Genomic DNA, 21,702 nt, shown 5'->3' on the forward strand with positions numbered 1-21,702 from the left:
ATATTACATCCAAGTTTTTGGAATGCATTAAGCATCTGGTTCACTAGCTCAACATAGTTATCAGCTTTATTATTGCCAAGGAAATTCTTGATAACTTCTACAAATGAGGTCCAAGCTCTACGTTCAGTCTCATTCATGGACTCCACGAAAGCCGGATCTTTCATGAGTTGTCTTATTTGGGGACCATCAAATATTCCAGCTTTTAATTTTTCTGTGCTGATCTGAGGTAGCTTGTTTCCCATGTAAGCAAAGCACGGCCCGTCCTTATTTAGCGCCTTTACAAACTGCTTCATCAAACCGAGCTTGAGATGTAGAGGTGGCAAAATGATTTTGTCACACTCAACAATAGGCATGTTAATAATATTTTTCTTACCAACAACCATGTCGTCTCTCTGCGGCCACTCTTTTTTTGACCAATGGTTTGCTTTGTCTCTGCTATCCCACAGACATAGAAAACAAGGATATTTTGTGTAGCCACTTTGCTGTCCAAGAAGAAAGTTCACCTTCTTTAAATCCACACAAATCACCCACTGATGGTCCTGATATTTAATTTTTTCCATAACCAAAGCAATTGCTTCATATTCTTCTTTCAGTCGTGTTGAATGAGCGATTGGAATTGAGCCATATTTATTGCCATTGTGTAGAAGGACGCATTTTAAACTTCGCTTGGAGCTATCAATAAACAGGCGCCAATCATCTGGATTGTATTCTGGAAGACCCATGTGTTCTAGGAGACCTCTAACATCGTGACAGAATACGAGATTTGTGTCTTCAGTGAAAAATGGTAAAAACTCCTTTTCCCTTGTTCGGTAGAATGTGATTTTAGTTCCTTGTTCTAGTACGTTTTTCTCCTTCAATCTGGAAGCAAGTAATTCAGACGATTCTTTTGAAAGATTAAGGTCCCTAACTAGATCATTTAGCTCATCTTGATTAAACTGTTGAGGAATTGTTGACATTCCCTCATAATCACTGTCACTTCCATCATCCATGTCACAAGAATGTTCACTACGTTCGTTTTCAGTCTCACAAAGCTCTGGCAAGTGGTGAAACGTTGGGATTGGTATTTCATCGGAATGAACAACTGGACGTCTTGCTGAAGGCAGATCAGGATATGTCCACTTGTTCCGGTTATTTCTATTCATACCCGTAACATTTACCAGGCAGAAATAACAGTCATCAACATGGTTTGTGGGTTCCCTCCAAACCATTGGAACACCAAACTTAAGACTTTTTCTTTTTCCAGTTGTCCACTGTCGCAAGTGTTCAGTACACATTTTACACACAATATGTGGAGCCCACGTTTTATCTTGGTCCCCTAGGCGTACACCAAAATATGCATGATATGCTTTTTTTACAAAGTCACTGATATGTTTTCTATTGTCTTTAAATGTGTACTCACCACATATGTAGCAAAACACATCAGGATGGTTAACACAACTTCTTCGACTTGAACTCATTTTATGTTCAGGCCACTAACACGGATGTTAAATATAAAGCCTTAGTATACGCGATACAAGTTATGATTTCAGAACAAAACTCACATGTTCCAACATGTCACTCCACCTGCAAGACAACAACTACGATCCACTAGCCAAGTAGAATACCAATGCAATCTAGTGGACGTTCCTGGAACTACTATATGACTAGTTTCCGTTTAGTACCGACAGATAGCAGCACTAATGAGAAAAGAGCGCCGTTCTTCCAAATAGAAATCTCTATAGAGCACAGTAGGATTTATTTGAGTTGCAGAGTTTATAAGATCATATTCAAACTTGTTATTACGAGAATATTTGTATTTCTTTTGCTTATTTTGTATACTATTGCAAGAAGCATGCAGAAATAGTGGTTACATCATTTATAATTTACATATTTATTTTGGATTGTAATATTTCTTCCACATACATTGTAACGTAAATAACACTACTGGTACAGTAGCCTGTATCTACCAAAGTAGAGCTGATAGAAAAAAACTGCTTACATTATTGGATTCAGCGCCCCACACATAGTTAAAATCAGCTCTAAAATTTTAGGCACCAAGAAAAAATTTTTTTTCTGTAGGCCTGTGATAATTTGTAAAATTTACAGAGCTAATTTGTAATAATATTTTAATAGGCTAGTGTGTAAATAATCTAAACATGTTGTGTTCTTACCTGTGAGATGCTTGTCTACGTAAAAATACATTAGTGAAAGTCGAACCTGTTATGCACGGATTCGCCCATACAGCAGCTAATAACCACAGTATACGAAGAGCCGTTTTAGGTCAAATCAACACAATTTGAAAGCAAAATTTATCTTACCATCTCAGATTGTCATGAAATTTTGCAAAGCGGTACTATTCATATTAACTGATACCAAATTCCATCTTTATATATCAACCGGTATTGCAGATGAGACTATACAGTTTCAAAAAATTGCCCAAAATATGTATTTTGAAATTGGAATTGCGGCTCTCCTAACTGAGCTAGAGAGCTGGTTGAGGTGTCATTTTACAGCACTTTTCATACCCATTCCTGTGGTATAGAACATCATGTAGCCTAATACAGATTTTGTTTCAAAATCAAAATTTTTCAAAAAGTACCTATTTTAAAATTTTGAAATTAATTCCATGAAAGATAGTATTGTTGCAAAGCACCTGGCAAAATATGAATTTGGAATGATAATGGGTTCATTGCTTAAAAAAATAAAAACTAACACTACAGTTTTCATTAATATCCTGTACCTAACTGAAAACTACAAGAATGCAATTTTGTTTTTTACTTGTGGGAATAAATATGAACACTAACATTAAGAATATAGTAATGGGTGTAAAACATACCATACAGACTTGTAATCTGCTGGCAATACTTACTAGATCATATTTAAAAATGTTTAACGTAAAGCTAAGTTAAAGTGCTGATACTTTTGAACTTCAGTTTTAGAAAATAATATTAATACAAGTTTCACAATGAAAAATGTTACTATAAATAAACGTGGTTTGTAAAAAGTATACATATAGCATTGGTACAGTCCGCAGCAAAAAACCTGCAACATGAGCATGTAAGTTTATTGTGAAACTACGCCTAACAGCATAGGGAATCAACATAACGTCTAAGTGGCACGAATCACGCCAGGAGAAACCTCGGCGTCCTCTCCTGCACACTTATTTTGGAGCAAAAGACTTCGTCATTTCACAATAAAATTACATGCTCATGTTGCAGGCTTTTTGCTGCGGACTGCACAACAGCAGGGTGCTTTAAACCATGGTTTAAACCAAGTTTAAGAAAAGACATTATTTTTACCAACCCTGTACAACAGTAATATTTTATAAAATGTGCGGAGATATTGATCCGGAATTTTACCTGTTCTCTGTACGTTGTAACAAGTTGAATCAGGTACAGACTAGCACCAACACGAATTCTTGCATCAGACTGTCATTCAGTGACTATAGTTCTTGCTTAGTGGATGTGTTCTAGAGTTGTTACATAACATAGTGTTACTTCTCAGGCTTAGTACAAAACTCATATTTGAATGTCACTCGTAAAAATATGTAGTTCAACTATAAATTGAAAGTTTTTTTTTGTTTGTTTGTTTGTTTGTTTCAACATGGAAAGAAATGATCCCTTGGGAGTTTAATGTTGTAATCCATTAATGAATTCAAATTATTTTATTAGAAACAGAAAAAAGCTGAGAAATGTCACAGCATGGATGTCTGAATTGTTTCCACAAATAACCAATGGTTCAAAGATTTGTGACCAATATAGGAAACAAATCATTACGTTAAAAAATACGCAGACCATCAGTGATACAAAATGTTGAAGATTCTTCTGGCTCAGAGGCGAAGACTGCACAACAAATTCAGTGGTTGTTGAGACACTCAACACATCCTTTCAAGAGTTAGGCCAATCTCTCATTGATAAGAGAAAAATAAAATCCAACCACTATGCTACATCAAAGGTTAAAAAAATATCCTCATCTCTGAAACATAAACTTTTTGCTGCTGTTGAAAATTCTGCAACGATAGTGATGAATCAGTTCCTCAAAATCTTAAATGTAACTTTTCAAGTTCTCCAAGTAGGACAAAAAAAGATAATGTTTCTAACATGTTTACCTGAAAAGTGAAGTGTTAGAAAGATAATACGTGAATTTAATACACCCAACTACCTAGTCCGGCAGTCAAAAATTATTTTGAAAGAAAAAGGGATTTTGGAAAGTTCAAATTCAAAGCCCGGGAAGAGCTTGCCAATAGAAATTGTTGGAACTGTTCAATTATTTTATGAAAGTGATGAAATGAGCAGGATAATGCCAGGTAATAAAGATTGTATGACGGTTATTGAATCGAATGGAAGTAAATCAAAAATATGAAAAAAAAAGACTAAATTTGTGTAATCTTAAAGAAACCTACAAATATTTTAAAGACAAGTTTCGTAGCACAAAAATAGGTTTCTCTAAATTTGCAGAGTTAAGACCGAAACAGTGTATTTTAGCTGGTCAGAGTAACACCCACTCTGTGCGTGCACAACTCACCAAAATATCAAGTTAATGACAGACAACGCTAAATTGAATACTGTAACAAATGGCAACATTTAAAATTACAGCAATGTATAGCAAAACTACTTTGCAATCCATCATCAATTGATTACAAGCTATATTTATTGTCCAGGTGAAACAGAGAATCGTACAATTTTGCAAGAATAACTTGTTGAAAAGTTCAATTCCGCCAATGGATATCAGTTGACCGTTATAACCTAGAGATCTTAGAGAAATCTTCAGAGGAATTCACTGACTTATTCTACAGCAAGTTGTCCTCTTTGGTTCAGCATAACTTCATTGCCAAGTAACAGGGAGCCTTCCTCAACTACATAAAAGAAAGTCTCAAAGAATCAGATTTAGCTGTCATCTGTTATTTTTTCTGACAATTATAGCACAGTGCCACAAGATGAAGCACAGGGGTACCACTGGACAAGCCAACAGGTCACAATTCTTCCTCTTGTTATATATTTCAAGCAGGAAAACAGAGTTAATTCTGTAGTTGTTTCTGATTGCCTAGAGCACAATACAGTTGCTGTCTACCCCTTAAAAAAAAAAAAAAAAAAAAAAAAAAAAAAAAAAAAAAAAAGTTTCTGACATCCAAATTCAAAAATTTCCAAACACTTTTTTTTTTCGATGGGTCTCCCAGGCAATACAAAAATTAAAAACCTTTTTGAACCTCTGCTTTCACGAGGAAGATTTTAATGTAAAAGGAGAGTGGCACTTTCCGGCTACAGCACATGGAAGAGGCCCTTGCGATGAAATAAACTGTTCAGTCAAGAGACTGGTAGCACGTGCTAGTTTGCAAAGACACTAATGACAATCCAATTCAAACCTCAAGCCAACTTCTTGAGTGGACAGTAAAAAACATTACCATGGTAGACTTCGTTTGTTCAACGCAAGAGGAATATAGTGAATCTGAAATGTTCCTGAAACGTCGCTTCGATCAAGCATTGACTAACAAAGGAACAAAGCAATACCATGCATTCATTCCCAAAACTACATCAACGTTATTGATGAAACACTTTTCAGATGGTTTGCAGGACTGGGAAGAGGGAGTGTCAAAATCTCCAAATAAACTTCAATTAGAAGGCATATCAGACTGTCACCGCTGTGTATGAAGGAAATTGGTGGCTCGGGAATGTTTTACAGAAAAATGAAGAACATGATAAAGTAAAAATAACTTTTCTTCATCCAACTGGCTCATCTCTATCATTATCACATTCAAGAAACGCTGATATTCTGTGGATGCCAGTAGTGGAAGTTCTGACAAAAGTGAATCCTGTAACTACCACTGGAAGAAGTTATGTTCTTGAAATTTTTATGTCGAATTAATTTGGCTTTTTCAAATTTCAAATGAAAAGCACATCCTACTACTTATCGAAAAGTTATACTATGGACTATCTATACTCTTTCTTCAGGTTAGTGTTCATTTTTATTTTCACAGAACCATAAAACTTAGAATTCTTGTGTTATTACCCTATGTACAGAGTATTATTGAAATATCAAGTGTTAGTTCGAAATTTTTCCAATGAACAATGAACCTATAATTATCACAAATTCATATTTTGCCATGTGCTTTACAACAATACTCTCTATTCACGAAATTAATTTCAGAATTTTAAAATATGTATTTTTTTTAAATTCTGGATTAAAATTTTCATATTGATTTTGAAAACAAATTCTGTACTAGCCTATATGACGTTGCATACCACAGGAAAGTGCATGAAACTTGCTGTTTTGAGCACTTTTTTCAAACTTTCCCTATCTTCAACTTCGGTTGATATATAAAGTTAGCATTTGGTATTTTTCTTAGTCTATCTAGAGGGCATTTATGTACCAAATTTCATTAAAATCTGTGATGGTGAGGTTAATTGACTGTGTTGAATTGACATGGAATGACCCCAAAGTGAAATGAAGTGAAGAGTTTGAAGTCAGTGAACTAACTCATCACGCGCAACTACAGAAACTTCCGATAGTTACAGGATCTACATAATTGTGAAATTTACGTTCGTAATGTGTCACGTTACTTTGGCACTATATGGCATGAAGTTACTTATCTTACATGTTGAATTATATATTTATACGTTACTAAAGACATTATAAGTAATATCCCGACATGTTTTCATGGCATCATATTTGTGTTCCAAAGTAACGTAACACATTGCGAACGTAAATTTCACAATTATGTAGATCCTTTAACTCTCGGACGCTTCTGTAGTTGCGCGTGATGAGTGTTTTGTGTTATCCTCATTTATAACATTGGCTGTGTGACTACCGTAGCTGATGTGCCTGGTCCCTACAGACGCATCCATCGCCCTCCCCCCTGCTGCATTCCTCATCCGACTCGGTTAGACAGCATTCGTGCTTTTAGTGGCCACACAGCACATGTTGATTAGTATCTTTTGCACAATAATTATTATCGAGAACGTACAGTGAAGCCCTCTAAAGTGAATCTGTTCAGAGGAATGCAGGCCCACACCCCATAAATGATTAACATACAAAAAGTCGATTTACTGAAAAAGAAGCATATATACAATGAATCTATGTATGGACTTGTACAATAAATCTGTACCTTCTTTTAAAGCGGTCCTACTTGTCGATGAACAGCTGGAGCGTGCATTGTAAAGTGTACCCTTAATGGGTATATATGAACGGAATGCAACACAGAAAACAGAAAACTAACTTCTCCATAAGTTACAGTTGTTAATTTAGTACACGGACTGGAAGATTTGGTAAAAAAATTAAGAATTCTATTCTGTGCTCCAAAAGGAGGATATACTTACTTAAAATATACTTCATCACATAATTCACTATTTTTCAAATTGGATCTTTCGCATTGAGCACTGCTGACATCTTCGCGAAGTTTTTTGGCATTTACGTTTGACGATGAATCACGTGTTATTCGACGTTGTTTTGAAACAGACTTTAATTCCCTCTTCAAAGACTCCATTTTTGTTGTTGTACAGGTTTCCAGGTACTTTGTATAAATTATCTACACAAAGCATTATTGTATACACTCCGGTAGGAAACTCCCTCTGCTAGGAAACTTCGGTGCAAGATAATGAGACCTTAAAGCGAAGTAAAATTTCAGTGATGCTCATGAACATGTGGGTTAACTGCCGAAGATGACAGCCCCGAAATACAAAATAATTTACGAAGAAACGAACGGAATCATACGAAATGTCAGCATGAGAGTAATACAAAACAGGTGATTTATTAGGGAGAGAAACGAAGTTAAATTCTGGAAATATGAGTTTGCGGATTCATGTGATATTAGGTAAACACAGGGCTGTAGTCAAGGGTACAAGGCGGTATACGCTGTATACCCTCTGCTTAAGGCTCGATGCGTTAGCGTATTTTTCAGTCTGCAATTTCGGTTCGTAAAATAATGTCTTAAATTTCAGTCCATAAGCTGGCTTATACACCTAGCGTAAAAATGAGTGCGTGAAAGAAAAAGAAGCGGTTACTTTTCAGTCTTCGCTTTGCACGTTGTTTGAGCGCGCGATGATTTTCCAGTTTAATCAAGTTATTTGAACAAGGTGGATCTATCTCAAGTAATGCCTTTATGTGCAGGTGCTATAAACATTATGCTATTACGGAAACCAGTAAAGAGAAATAACAAAAGAATAGAAAGATTTGAACCAAGAAGTGATATTCAAATTATAGGGGTACTTTTTTGTTTCTTTTTCATCGTACCTGAATGTGTGATTTTCATAGAATGTTATAGAAGTTACATGAGACAGAATTTTAAAAAGAGAGAAAGAAAGCAAGGAAAAAAGGAAAAGTTAAATCCATGAATTTGCGAAAGCAGTACCGTAATTGCGGGCTACTTGGACCCATACCAAAAACTCGTTTAAAGTCCTATATGCATTGCAATATTGAGTGAGTTTAGAGTTAGATCCATTGGATGGGATCATAATGCAGGCGCACAAATATTGAAACTAGTTCTGTGGTAAGCTACGAAGGAGCAGTGTTGGTGAGAAAGGTCGTTGACGAAGAGTGTATTTATTGACCGCCAAACTTCTATGTGTGGACACTATTTGCAAGGAAGTGGAACTAATGCTAAGTAAACACATAAGTAATTACATATAGGTTAATGAAACTGACATGGTAAACTTTCTCATATACAGTAAGATGTGTGCGTAATTCCATTATTTATGAAGTATGTACACATGACCTGGAAAACATGGATATTTTGTCCCACCCCATCCTTTGTTATTTTTATCAATGAGAAATATAGGTGTTGTCATGTGTCACACAAGTAAGGACTTTTCATTGTTTCCTTAAGGATACCAGTACAAAATGGTACATCAATATAAAAGATTGCCTGGAGGTCGAAAATATGCTGATTTTTCATAACAGCTTGAAGAATGTTTAGCAGCAATTCAGTCGGGGAATATGTCGCATAAAGAAACAGAAGCTCACTTCAAGGTAAGTCGTTCCACCATAGAAAGTAGAGATGAGTCGTTCGTGAATGATTCGATCCAAAAGATCGAATCTTTTAGGTGAACGAAATGAATGAATCTCAAAAAGGAACTGCATGATTTGGCTGAATCGTTCGGAGTTGAAAGGAATGAAAAGATCGAGTTTCATAAGCAATAGAATGGAATGAGAGCAACAGAAATTTTAGCGCATGCGTATAAACCAGAAGAAAGCATAGCAGATGGTACTCACTTCCTCTGTGTTTTCCTCCGCAAATCCTTTGTCCAGTGTCCTCTTGCAAACTCCGTCCGGACAGTTTTCCAGCTCATGGAGGGGCGAGGCTCCAGGGGTGGCGTGAAATATCACTACACTGAGGCATCATTCCCTATGAATGAAACATTCCGCATTGTTGTGTTTTTAACACCTTTTGTTTCATTCACATTTTTGAAAAAATACTTAGATACGAGTAAAATGATAGGTCGTAATGACGAGTATTGTCTTGTTGTTTTACATAAAAATAAACAGTAAGTTTAATTCTTCTCCTAATATATATATATATATATATATATATATATATATATATATATATATATATATATATATATATATATATATATATATATATATGTGTGTGTGTGTGTGTGTGTGTGTGTGTGTGTGCACAAATGAGGCAATTGTTTAAAGTAAATTACACATGTATAAATCAAGCGCAAGCTATAATGTTTTACAAATTTGAATTTAGAAAAAGGATCTACCTAACTTTGTTTGAACTTAATCGGCTTCTTCTTTCTGTTATTATTTATCCTCCCTTAGAAAAGAGTCTTTCACAGGGTACAGAAGTTGAGATTAAGTGAAGTCCTCTTCATTATTTCAAAGAGACGTGGATATAAGAACTGCCTGTCTTTCTACCACAACAAAGGGTTTTCTTTTCTATTGATAAGACCTTGCAAATATTTATCTGTTTCCATTATCCCAGTAGCAGTGAAATTCTTTGATTCAACTAGGTTTGAAACTTTCTTATCGAAATCTTCCCACGACAAGGGGTCTCTGTTGCTCTATTCAAAGCAGCAGAAGTTGTAATTTGTTTCGGTGGAGGAAATAATGATTCCATTTGCTTTCTTTGTTATTCCTCTGTATGTAGGATTAAATGTTTGATTATCAATGAAACCTTGTTTCTTGAAACGTGGATCCAGTAGCGTCGCTTCAGCCAACAACATATTTTCTTCCTCTTTACCAAATCTTTCTACTAATTCTTTTGAAATTGTTTCCAGCATTGACGTTATTTCTTCAGGCAAACCCCTCTCTGTTCTTACTTTTGATATGTATTTAGGCTTTACTTAATAGTATGTATTTTGATATTGTGACCCCCTTCTCACTACTAATATCCTGGGTTACCTCCTCAAAAAATTTCAAAACCACACATGTTTTTTGTATTGTTTCCCACTCATTATTAGTCAATTGCCCCAAAACCGGATTCAAAACGGCTAAAGCGGCTACTAATGGCTCCTTGAGCTTCACTAATCTCTCAAGCATATAATAAATTGAGTTTCATCTGGTTGGAACATCTTGCTTTAGTTTGAGTTCATCATAGCCCATCTGCTGCTGGATTGATTTAAGTTTTGCCGAGGCTTGTAGGCTTCTTTTGAAAAATTCTACAATAGACTTTGCTTTTTTCTGCAATTGTTTTATGTTCGTTATTCCTGCTTGTACAACTAAATTTAAGGTGTGAGCAAAGCAAGGAATATGCCGCCAACCACCAATTCTAATTGCTGCCTTGATAATGGCGGCATTATCACTAACAATTGCGGACACCTTATTTGAAATTCCCCACTCCTCAAAAACACGTTTTATCTCTGCTGCCAAATTTTCTGCTTTTCTTGATTTATGCTTTTGGGCCATTCCACGCGAAAGTGAGCCTAAACCCAAATTTTCGAAAACTGTCAAAACCAATGCATTTTTACTTATATATGAAGTAAATAGAACGAAATTTACTTTTTCACGAATTTGTAACATGTCAGCTGCGAGGAAATTTTTTATTCTTGTTATCGGTAATATTTTACGGTATATTGTGCATGTTTGGCTGAAGTAACTTCAAGCTATTAGTAGTAATGGGGTTACTTTGCCTCACTTTGGACTTTGACCCCGACCTTTGTGACGTCATAGGTCAAAGGTCAATGACCTTGGCCCGGGGTCAATGACCTAGGGGTACCTAGGACCACCCCTCTAAATTTTGGCAGGGGTACCTTGGCCCACCCCCTAAATTTTGGCAGGGGTACATAGGACCACCCCCCTTAAATTTTGGAAATTGCCAAATCTAAAAATTGGGTGTGGTAGCCTAGGAACAGGGTATGTACCTCTATTAGTATTGGGTGTCTATGTCGTTCCCTTTCATGGGTAAAAAATTGCCAAAAATTGAAATTTCGGGGGTTTTTGACCTAATTTATCCCCTTTGATGAGGTGTTATTACCTTATATAGTTATATGGGCGTATACAGGGGTTCATTACCTTTCATAAGACATGGGTATATTAATGCACCCATTGAGAAATTTGGGAGGGGTACCTTGGCCCACCCCTTAAATTTTGGAAATTGCCCAATTTAAACATTTGGTATTATAGTACAGGACCCTAATATGTATTATGATAAATTTGGATGGTCCACCTCGTTTCCTTTTAGGGGTACCAAATTGCCAAAATATAAACGTAAGCAATACGTTATACCACGTGTTTGGTTTTTGGCTCAATTTATCCCCTTTGATGAGGTGTTATTACCTTATATGGTTATATGGTCATGTATAGGGGTCTATTCCCTTTCATAAGACATGGGTATATTAATGCACCCCCGGGAGGGGTACCATGGCCCACCCCTTAAATTTTGGAAATTGCCCAATTTCAACATTGGGTATTATAGTATTGGACCCTAACATGTATTATGATAAATTTGGGTGGTCCACCTCGTTCCCTTTTAGGGGTACAAAATTGTCAAATTTTAGTACAACCACATGTTTGGTTTTTTGGCTCATTTTATTCCCTTGGATGAGGTCCTATTACCTTATATGGTTATATGGTCATGTATAGGGGTCCATTATCTATTATAAGACATGGGTACATTGGTGCACCCCGGGAGGGGTACCTTGGCCCACCCCTTAAATTTTGGAAATTGCCCAATTTAAACATTTGGTATTATAGTACAGGACCTCAATATGTATCATGATAAATTTGGATGGTCCATATCGTTCCCTTTTAGGGGTACAAAATTGCCAAAATATAAACGTTGTACCACGTGTTTGGTTTTTGGTCCATTTTATCCCCTTAAATGAGATCCTATGATTACAGGGATCTATTTCCTATCATAAGATATGGGCACCCTTCTTAAATTTTGGCAATGGGGTACACTGAAATTGTCCAATTGAAGCATAGTACAGAACCTCAATATGTTTCGGTGGTCTTATTACCAAATTTTTTAGTACAACCACGTGTTCGGTTATTGACTCAATGTATCCTATTTGATAAGGTATTATACCCCTTTCAATTTGGTAGGACCCTTCGGGTGTAGTACGGTCACGTGATCGATGATTTGGTTTTGATGCGTGACGAGGTCCCTGGTCAATGTTCTCTAGGAATTAGGTGGAAACTTTGTACAAGATTCTTGGCATTTAAAACTTTTTTTTTTCAACTTTTCAAACTTAAAAAAAAATCAAAACAAAAATTGAAACGAAAACTTTTAAACAAAAATCTTGAAACTAAAAAATTTTTCAAAACAAAAATTTGAAACGAAAAATTTTGAAACGAAAAAAGTTGAAACAAAAATTTTGAAACGAAAAATTTTCAACCAAAAAAAATTGAAACGAAAAATTTTCAAACAAAAAATTTTGAAACAATAAATTTACAAACAAAAATTTCAAAACAAATTTTAAACAAAAAATATTTGGAAACGAAAAATTTCAAAACAAAAATTTCGAACAAAAAATTTGAAACAAAAAATTTTCAAATAGAATTTAAATCAAACAGTGATCAGGTTTCACGGTTAACCGTTAAACTTTATCCGGTTTTTAACTATTCGATTAACAAATAAACGGTTTTCAACTATTCGATAAACAGATGAACTGTTTTTTTTCCTTTTCACACCAGTGAGTGCAAGAATTTACAAACTAAAACAAAAAAAATGTGTACTCGCTTTAAATACGCATCATTTTTGAAACAAGGTGTTAGTGTTCATCATGGATACACAGTGGAAACATCCATTTACCTGTATTCTCGCAGGGCCTAGTGGGTGTGGAAAAACGTATTTTGTGAAGCGATTACTGTCACATCTCCCAACCATGATCAATGCAAAATTTCGTAAGATATATTGGTATTATGCAGAATGGCAAGACGTGTATGCAACAATGCCAGTTCCAGTAGAATTTCACGAAGGACTTCCACGAATGAAAGATTTTCAGCCTCAAGATGGACCACATTTGATTATTATTGATGACCATATGCGAGAAGTGAATAGTGATATTGTTGATATGTTCACAAAAGGATCACATCATCGAAATATTAGTGTGATTTTTATAACACAAAATGTATTTCATCAAAGTAAAGCAAATAGAAATATGAGTTTAAATTGTTCGTATTTGGTGTTGTTTAAAAATCCACGTGACAAGTCACAAATCAAGCATATGAGTTATCAAATCATGCCTGAGCATCCACTGTTTCTACAAGAAAGTTATGCAGACGCAACAAGAAATCCACATGGTTATTTACTGATGGATCTTAAACAAGATACACCCGATGAAATGCGATTTCGTACAAATATTTTTCCCGACGATTTGCATCATTATGTTTACGTACCAACAAAACATGTTTAAATTATTGTGCATGTGAAAAAAATGACTTAGTCTGTCACGATGTCTCCTACAGTGAAACACGCTGATCTGCTACAAGGGGTGGGCCAAGGTACCCCTCCCGGGGTGCACCAATGTACCTATGTCTTATGATAGATAATGAACCCCTATACATGACCATATAATCATATAAGGTAATAGAACCTCATCAAAGGGGGATAAAATGTACCAAATACCAAACACGTGGTTGTACTAAATTTTTGGCAATTTTGTACCCCTAAAAGGGAACGAGGTGGACACCCAAATTTATAGTGATCTATATTAGTGTTCTATACTATAATACCAAATGTTTAAATTGGGCAATTTCCAAAATTAAAGGGGTGGGCCAAGGTGCCCCTACCGGGGGTGCACAAATGTACCTATGTCTTATGATAGGTAATGGACCCCTATACATGACCATATAATCATATAAGGTAATAGGACCTCATCCAAGGAGATAAATTAGGTCGAAAACCAAACACGTGGTACAACGTATTGCTTACGTTTATAGTTTTGGCAATTTTGTACCCCTAGAAGGGAACGAGGTGGACCACCCAAATTTATCATGATACATATTAGGGTCCGGTACTATAATACCCAATGTTGAAATTGGGCAATTTCCAAAATTTAAGGGGTGGGCCATGGTACCCCTCCCAAATTTTTCAAGGTGTGCATTAATATACCCATGTCTTATGAAAGGGAATGGACCCCTGTATACGCCCATATAACTATATAGGGTAATAACACCTCATCCAAGGGGATAAATTAGGTCAAAAACCCCCGAAATTTAAATTTTTGGCAATTTTTTACCCATAAAAGGGAACGACATAGACACCCAATACTGATAGAGGTACATACTATGGTCCTAGGCTACCATACCAAATTTTTAAATTTGACAATTTCCAAAATTTAAGGGGGGTGGTCCTATGTACCCCTGCCAAAATTTAGGGGGTGGGCCAAGATACCCCTGCCAAAATTTAGAGGGGGTGGTCCTAGGTACCCCTAGGTCATTGACCCCGGGCCAAGGTCATTGACCTTTGACCTATGACGTCACAAAGGTCGGGGTCAAAGTCCAAAGTGAGGCCAAGTCATGCAATTACTACTCTATTCAAGATGCTTCTTCTTGCTACAAGCTGCAGTTGAAAAAGTGTTTACAGGATAAAAATTGTTTATAATATCATTAAAGATATAAACGTCAACTTGAGTGCCCTGCCCTTGACAGAAAACTACCAAAAGTTATTGTACTTAATTACTAAATTTGTGATGTGGTTCGTACTTAGTAGAAGTAACAATTTGCACGTGTACTTCACACTTATCAAATTTTGATCTAATGCTAATAATATATTTCGATTTATTTCAATTTGCAAACTTGTTCTGCCCGTGACAGTGGGCATGCCACTGGTGGGATAGTTTGTGTACATTGGTTATTCATAATAGAAAATGATTCCATGTGTACTAAAATAAAGTTTTCTAAGCATGAAAAGCATGAACATTATTTACTTAAATAGAGGATTATCTATTACTGTCAGTATGATGTTTTAACTCAAAATAAGTGTCATATAAATATTATCATTAGCTTCACCTTTTTGTTCGTTTCAAGGGAGCAGTAGATGGGATTGGAGTACGTACTAAAAGGCCAGTATGGAACTTTATGAAACAAAATAAAGTAATTGTAGAATGTGTTGCTGATTTCGTAGCAGCTTTAAGCTCTTCGTTTCAAAATATATGTTTTACTACTATCATCAGCAGAAATTGAAAAAGAAAAGAAGATGCTTTGAATAAAAGACGGGAAAATGCTCTTGTAAATTGAATGTCTCCCATCAAAATAGCTTTTTTCCTGCGATTTGACAGCGAAAATTTGGTAGTTTGTCGAACTTTTAAATCAGAGCTTCATCTGTGTAAAATCTTTAAATTTCTAACAGACTTTTATTCAGATTCTGAAAATGATGATTCCAAAAGCCATGAAGCTATCCTGAGCAACGATTTAGGTTTGCTTAACAAGGCTTGTGTTAGACCAGCTGTTGAAGATATAACACAAGGAACATTTTTGTTGATAGAATTTTTCTCTAGTGGACAGAAAAAAAAACATAGACATGCAACTATAGCACAAAGCCCAGTGGAAGAGGACGAAGAAGTCAAGGAAATTCGTATGAAGACCGTAGCGATTTCGGTAAAATTTTCAAGACTGTTGAAGATGTGTCTTACGTGCATTTCGATCAAATAATACCTGTGATACCAGCAGTGCCGTGCCGTGGGGGAGAGGGGCGAGCGGGGTGACGGCCCCGGGCGTCAAAGTAAGGGGGCGCAAAATTCAGGAGGAAAAATAAAAGGTATGTATAAAATGGAAGAAAAAAGTATTAAAAAATGCTCAAAATCAAGGAAAAGCAGGGTTTATTTTTGAAAATTTTCTTACGCGTCGCGCCAACGATGGTGACGCTTTGCGGCTGGTCTGTCGACCTCACTCATATTTACGGGGGCGCCGTCGCGACACGTATACTCTCGCCCCGGGCGCAGATTTTCCACGGCACGGGCACTGGATACCAGCACCTATTTTATATACTGTTAGACAGTGTTTTGTACGAATTTCCCTACAAGGTGAGTGTAAATGGGATTTCCTAAAGTATAGGTGGTGAGAAATAAATGTACGACATATTACTTTTATGTGATAAAAGCGAGCTTCAAGTAAAGTAAATATAATTATTTGTGTAAAATGCTATAACAGGACAACAGAAATTGAGTTATTTTCGATTTTATTTCATTTTTGAAATCATTCTTATTGAGATTTTGTGTGTTGATTCACACGGTGTCCTGCCCGTGACACAGTAAAGTTTAGTTTATTTATTAATATAAATATTTGGCAAATTTCTCTTATGTGAAGTTTGTTTAATAAACTTTCCTTTATACATTTCCGTTTAAATAAAAACATTTTGAGCTAAGAATTCATAGTTTTGTAACATTCACTTGGTGTGTCGAAAGTCACTTCTCTTTTTGTCCCCGCCTGTGACAGACGTTTAGGAATTAATATTTTCTACTCTAAACAGAAAAAAAATACTGAAAACATCAGCTACATATACTTCTAAGTCGTACAATTAGCAGAATTTATGTTGTACTTTTAGAATTATACAACTTTAAAGCATCAAAAATGTAGTGTAAATGTCCTGCCCGTGATGACGGAATGGCCCTTTTCTTGAATTTCAAAGCAGTCGAGGAGGTATGATTTCAATTCACATTCGTTGTTAATGAAATGTGTGGTTAGTGCCAAGTAATTTTGGTTCGAAATTGAAGTCCAACAACCAGTTGTTCCTGAGACGGATGTAACGCCATCAAGTTCATTTCTTACTTTCTCCATTGTTTGATTGTAGAGGAGAGGGATAAAAAAATTGAATATGGTTTTCCTAGAGGAAAGGTTGTAGCCTGGACTAAGTAATTTAACGAACTGATGAAATTCGACGTTCTCAACTATGGTGAAAGGGAGGTATTCTCTCACAATCATCCTAGTCAATTGTTCATCAATTTTCTTCGTTTTGTTAGAAGCAAGAGGTTTTTCCATAAACTGTGAAATTTCATATTGTCTCCTAACAGGTATTGTTGTTTGAGGAGCACGGATAGTTGCGAGATGTGGGATTTCTGCAATTGCTAAAGATGCTTGGCCTGAAGATGAAGTGGAAGGAACTTCTTGTTCTTCAATGGGAGGAGTGGGTATCGGTCTTTTTACATCTACTGTTGGGTGTTTTTTTTTTATCAATATGTCTTTTCAAGTTCGTAGTCGCCCCCTCCCCCCTTTAGAGAAAGATATTGTGATTGAGCAAAAACCGCATTTTGCTCTGCCTGGTGCTACTTTAATGAAGTAGTGCCAGATAAAACTACGCTTCTTATTTTCTTTTTTCTCGTTTTCCGTTTCGATTCGCAAAATAAGATGTTTTCCTTAACGGAATGACATAAACACAATAGTCACACTGGTTCACTTCACTCACACTAGTCACACATACAAAAAACAATCCAAAAAGAATAAATATGATTGATTAAATAAAAATATATATAATTTTCAAATGACACACACAAATGTAGAGCGCTAAATATTTGTCAATCTCTACCTCGAGTCCACGAGAAAGAGCTGCATGAAAGTTAAAGGAGCAGTTCGACTTAGAAATGCATTTTTTACAATTTATTTCCATTTGTAGAGTTGAAAATTCTAAAAGGAATGATGTTTGTTTGATCGCGATACATTCAGTCGTTAGCGAGTAACAGAGGAAGAAAGATTTTGTGATGACGTCATAGGTGGGCAAAGAGTGAGAGCAGGCTTACAATACATACTACACAGTGCCAAGCATTTCGTTTGTGAGAGGTGCGGTGGCACATTCTAAGTGCGGTTTCCTTTTCCAGAACTGGTTGCAAAGACTTACAAATATCATCTGCATGTAGAAAATGATATCTGATGGTGGGCTGTACAAATGTTTTTATAATATTATAAAACGTATCCTATAAAGCATGAGTTCAGCGTTTCAAAAAAAAAAAAAAAAAAATCGAAACTAATTTGTAAATAGATGGCGGACGAGATTGCTGCAACACCTAAGTACCTTTTCTTTAAGCATTCTTCCGATTCCGAAACATAAGTATGTTCATTTTCACGTTTTGTTGCAATTTTTAACGCTGACCCTATAATTTTGTGCTTCAAGATATGTACAGGAGCGCAACATATGAGGCAAAAATGAAATAACATCTGTAAAGTTTGCCAGAATATGAAAAGCACTTCACCGGTTAAATTTCTTTTATTCTCATAGCTGTCCGCGGAACAACTCTAATCACCCGTTTCATCATTGTCACATGATACAGAGAAATTAAACGATGAATCAATGTCTTGAGGAACAGTCATCGTCACTGATTCCTTCTACAAGCCTGTATATTTCACTTCCTAATTCACATTGTATAGCTTATTTCTAAAGCAGTACCTTCAGAATCATGAGTGACATAGTCTCAATTACCTTCTAATGCCTCGTCTTGACTACAACCGTCAATTGCGTCTTGTACGATATTTGTACGTTGGTAACTGGACATAGATCGGTGCTTGTTCAATGGCTCGGATTTTAAACCTTTCAATAGGTCTAATATACTTGGAACAGCATTCGTTCTCAGTTTGCGTGTAAATGATTCTCCTGGCATTAGCCAGAAGTGGATCTAGACGGTAAAAACTCAGGGGGGGGGGAGTCAGAACCCAGACTATGATATGTATATCATGTTTACTAAAAACTTTCAAAAATATCTAAATGATAGCTTAAATCAATTTTGTCACTCAAAAACTGGGGGGCCTAGGCCCCCGGCCCAGCCTAGATCCGCCACTGGCATTAACTTTTATCTCAGTAAACTTGACCTCTCGAAGGTAAGCTCTTCAAGATGTTTGGAACACGAGTGATTTTATTTCGTACATTTTTTCCCATTGATTTTCTTGGGCCATTATTTATATCGATCTGGTGATTTCTCACGACTTAGAAACGTAAGAAAAGATACTTTACCTCCTCAGCTTCAATTGCACAAGAATTACAACCGAAAACACAGCAGGTGTTAGGCATTTCTACTTCACTTCACAGACACAGCACGCGCTTCACTAACACGTGTCTTCTACTTCACCCTAGTTTTTCTTTTTCAGAAAAAAAATTCGGGGGGGGGGGGGGGAAGGGACACTTAGTATTCGGAGAGGCACATTATTTTTACACAGTACTATTATATTTATTATATTATAGACGTATTATTTTGGTCTCCTCCGGGGGAATGTCTCAGTGCTCCGGGAGACAGTGCGACCCTAAAAACATGTCTGGAAGAAACACTGTTTCGCACAACAAACGTAATTACTGCTCTCTCTCTCTCTCTCTCTCTCTACCCTTTTTTATAATGCTATAGGAAAAACAACTAACAAAAACTTCCCTCAAGAATTCAACACAGAGCAAGACTGTTAACAAATCCAAAACACAAACTATTAAATCCAATGCACTATTAAAGGTTTATCAACTGCGTACAAGGGAGTGGTTGCTGACTCACATTGAGTTTCTCGCGTATCTCACCAGTGACGTCACTATTTACGATTCATCGAGAACAAATGTCTGTAGAAGCTGAATGAGACGGCCTATCAAGATATAAAAAATACGGGTCTCTTATTTTTTGTTACTCTTTCTATTGCACCAAACTTGTTTTTAACTCGAACTACTCCTTTAAGTACCAGCACACTACACAACACGACTCGCTTTTGTTCCTCCAAGCTAAAAACTGACCAAAGATAATGTCCACCAGCACATGTGTTGAAGAATTTAGAAGAAAGGAACGACAGTTTGGCTACAGCTAAAGTTACACAATTTCACCTCTCACTAACCATCCCCTTCACCAAGAATATTTCCGAGTGAAGAAAGAGAAGATAAGTTTTCGAAAGACCCCTACATTCAGTTACTCAAACAAAATAAATGCATGTGTTCTGAAAATAACATACCATGTTCCTATTCTTGCGTATGTGTGTTGAGTTTTTCACTGTTCCTGGGTATGTAATAATTATATAAAATAAAATACGTTCATTAAATTATATTATTCTTTTCATTATTTAGTGACGATTGTTTACCAAGAAATAACTTCATATGCTACCAAAGTTACATACAAACCAGGAGATATTCATTTTGTAGGTTTTTGAAGTTTAACACGCCGTTTCAGCAGTGAGGTTATAGCCTATATTAGAAGTAATCTACAGCTTAAAGTAGGGTCTGAACAACTCTAATGTGTTTTCTACCATTGGGAATCGAACCAGGGACTCTTTGTGCCGCAGGCACGCGCACTAGCCACTACAGCAGCAGGAGAGCCGGAATACAAGTTGGAGTTCTATATTTTATAAATAATAAGGTGCTATCTATTTGTATACCTCTTAGCAATGACTTTAATAATTTCAAGTTTTACCCATGTTATTGTTAATATCTAGGGTGCTGTCATAAGATACCGTACAACAGAACAGTAAATGGCTGTTTAACTAGGAAGTAGTTAAGAGAAAGGTGCGAACTCTATCCCGAAATTTCGTTTTCTAAGTATAATGTAATGGTAGGACTGTATATCTATCTATCTATCTATCTATCTATCTATCTATCTATCTATCTATCTATCTATCTATCTATCTATCTATCTATCTATCTATCTATCTATTTATCTATCTATCTATCTATCTATCTATCTATCTATCTATATAAATAAGGGCGGATCCAAGGGGGCTATAGGGGCTATAGCCCCTCCTTGACCATCAAGTATACACTGGATAAAATGGACTTCAATCCTGCTTTAAACTGGATAAAGCGGCAAACTATGGTTTAGTGTCTCCCTTGACCATATCCTGGATCCGCCACTATATATAACATCCATATATATCCGCTAACAAATGTCGGAGATAAACAGGTTGGGCTAGGTAGTACCATTTAGATCACTTTCTTTGATGCCCCCCCCCCAAGTTTTACATGCCAGAGACGCCAGTAGTTTGCACCTTCCTCTTAACTATTTCCTAGTTGAACAGGAAGTGCATATATATATATATATATATATATATATATATATATATATATATATATATATATATATATATATACCGTAGTTGGAGTAGCATTTACTGCTCCGCTTTCAAACTCTGGTATGGTTCTGATCCGATCTTAAATAGTATGTCTTGTGCTTAAAACTTGCTCCATTCGGATGAAAGTCACAAATAGTATAGGAAAATTAGTTCGAAGTGCGGAAAAATAGTATAACAAGCTGAAAATTGGTGGATGTATTCTTTGGATACCCCTGATTAACATACTCAAAATCCCAAAATATCCCACCCGGGCAACATGCCGCCATCTTGGAAAATGGCCGTCATTGAAATTTTTTTTACTTAGGTTTCTTTTGAAGGCCA

The 21,702-nt window shown here is 36.1% G+C and overlaps 1 protein-coding gene across 2 annotated transcripts in view; it reads right to left on the reverse strand.

The window, feature by feature from the left end:
• LOC145688446 (protein arginine N-methyltransferase 6-like) overlaps positions 1–7,684 on the reverse strand; it is a 111,093-nt gene extending 103,409 nt beyond the window's left edge. The window contains exon 1 of one of the 2 annotated variants that reach the window (XR_014131909.1): positions 7,293–7,677. Coding sequence is in view for 1 of the 2 variants with exons in the window: in XM_081762681.1 (XP_081618807.1) it covers positions 7,293–7,459 (167 nt within the window). In the remaining variant the exon portion in view is untranslated. Of the gene's footprint in view, positions 1–7,292 lie in introns of both variants that reach the window. The other variant, XM_081762681.1, reaches the window with a different exon arrangement.
• Positions 7,685–21,702: the final 14,018 nt, after the last annotated feature.

Source organism: Thermobia domestica, chromosome 6 (genome assembly GCF_964235325.1).
Source record: "Thermobia domestica chromosome 6, izTheDome1.hap1.1, whole genome shotgun sequence".
Classification (NCBI taxonomy): Eukaryota; Metazoa; Arthropoda; class Insecta; order Zygentoma; family Lepismatidae; genus Thermobia; species Thermobia domestica.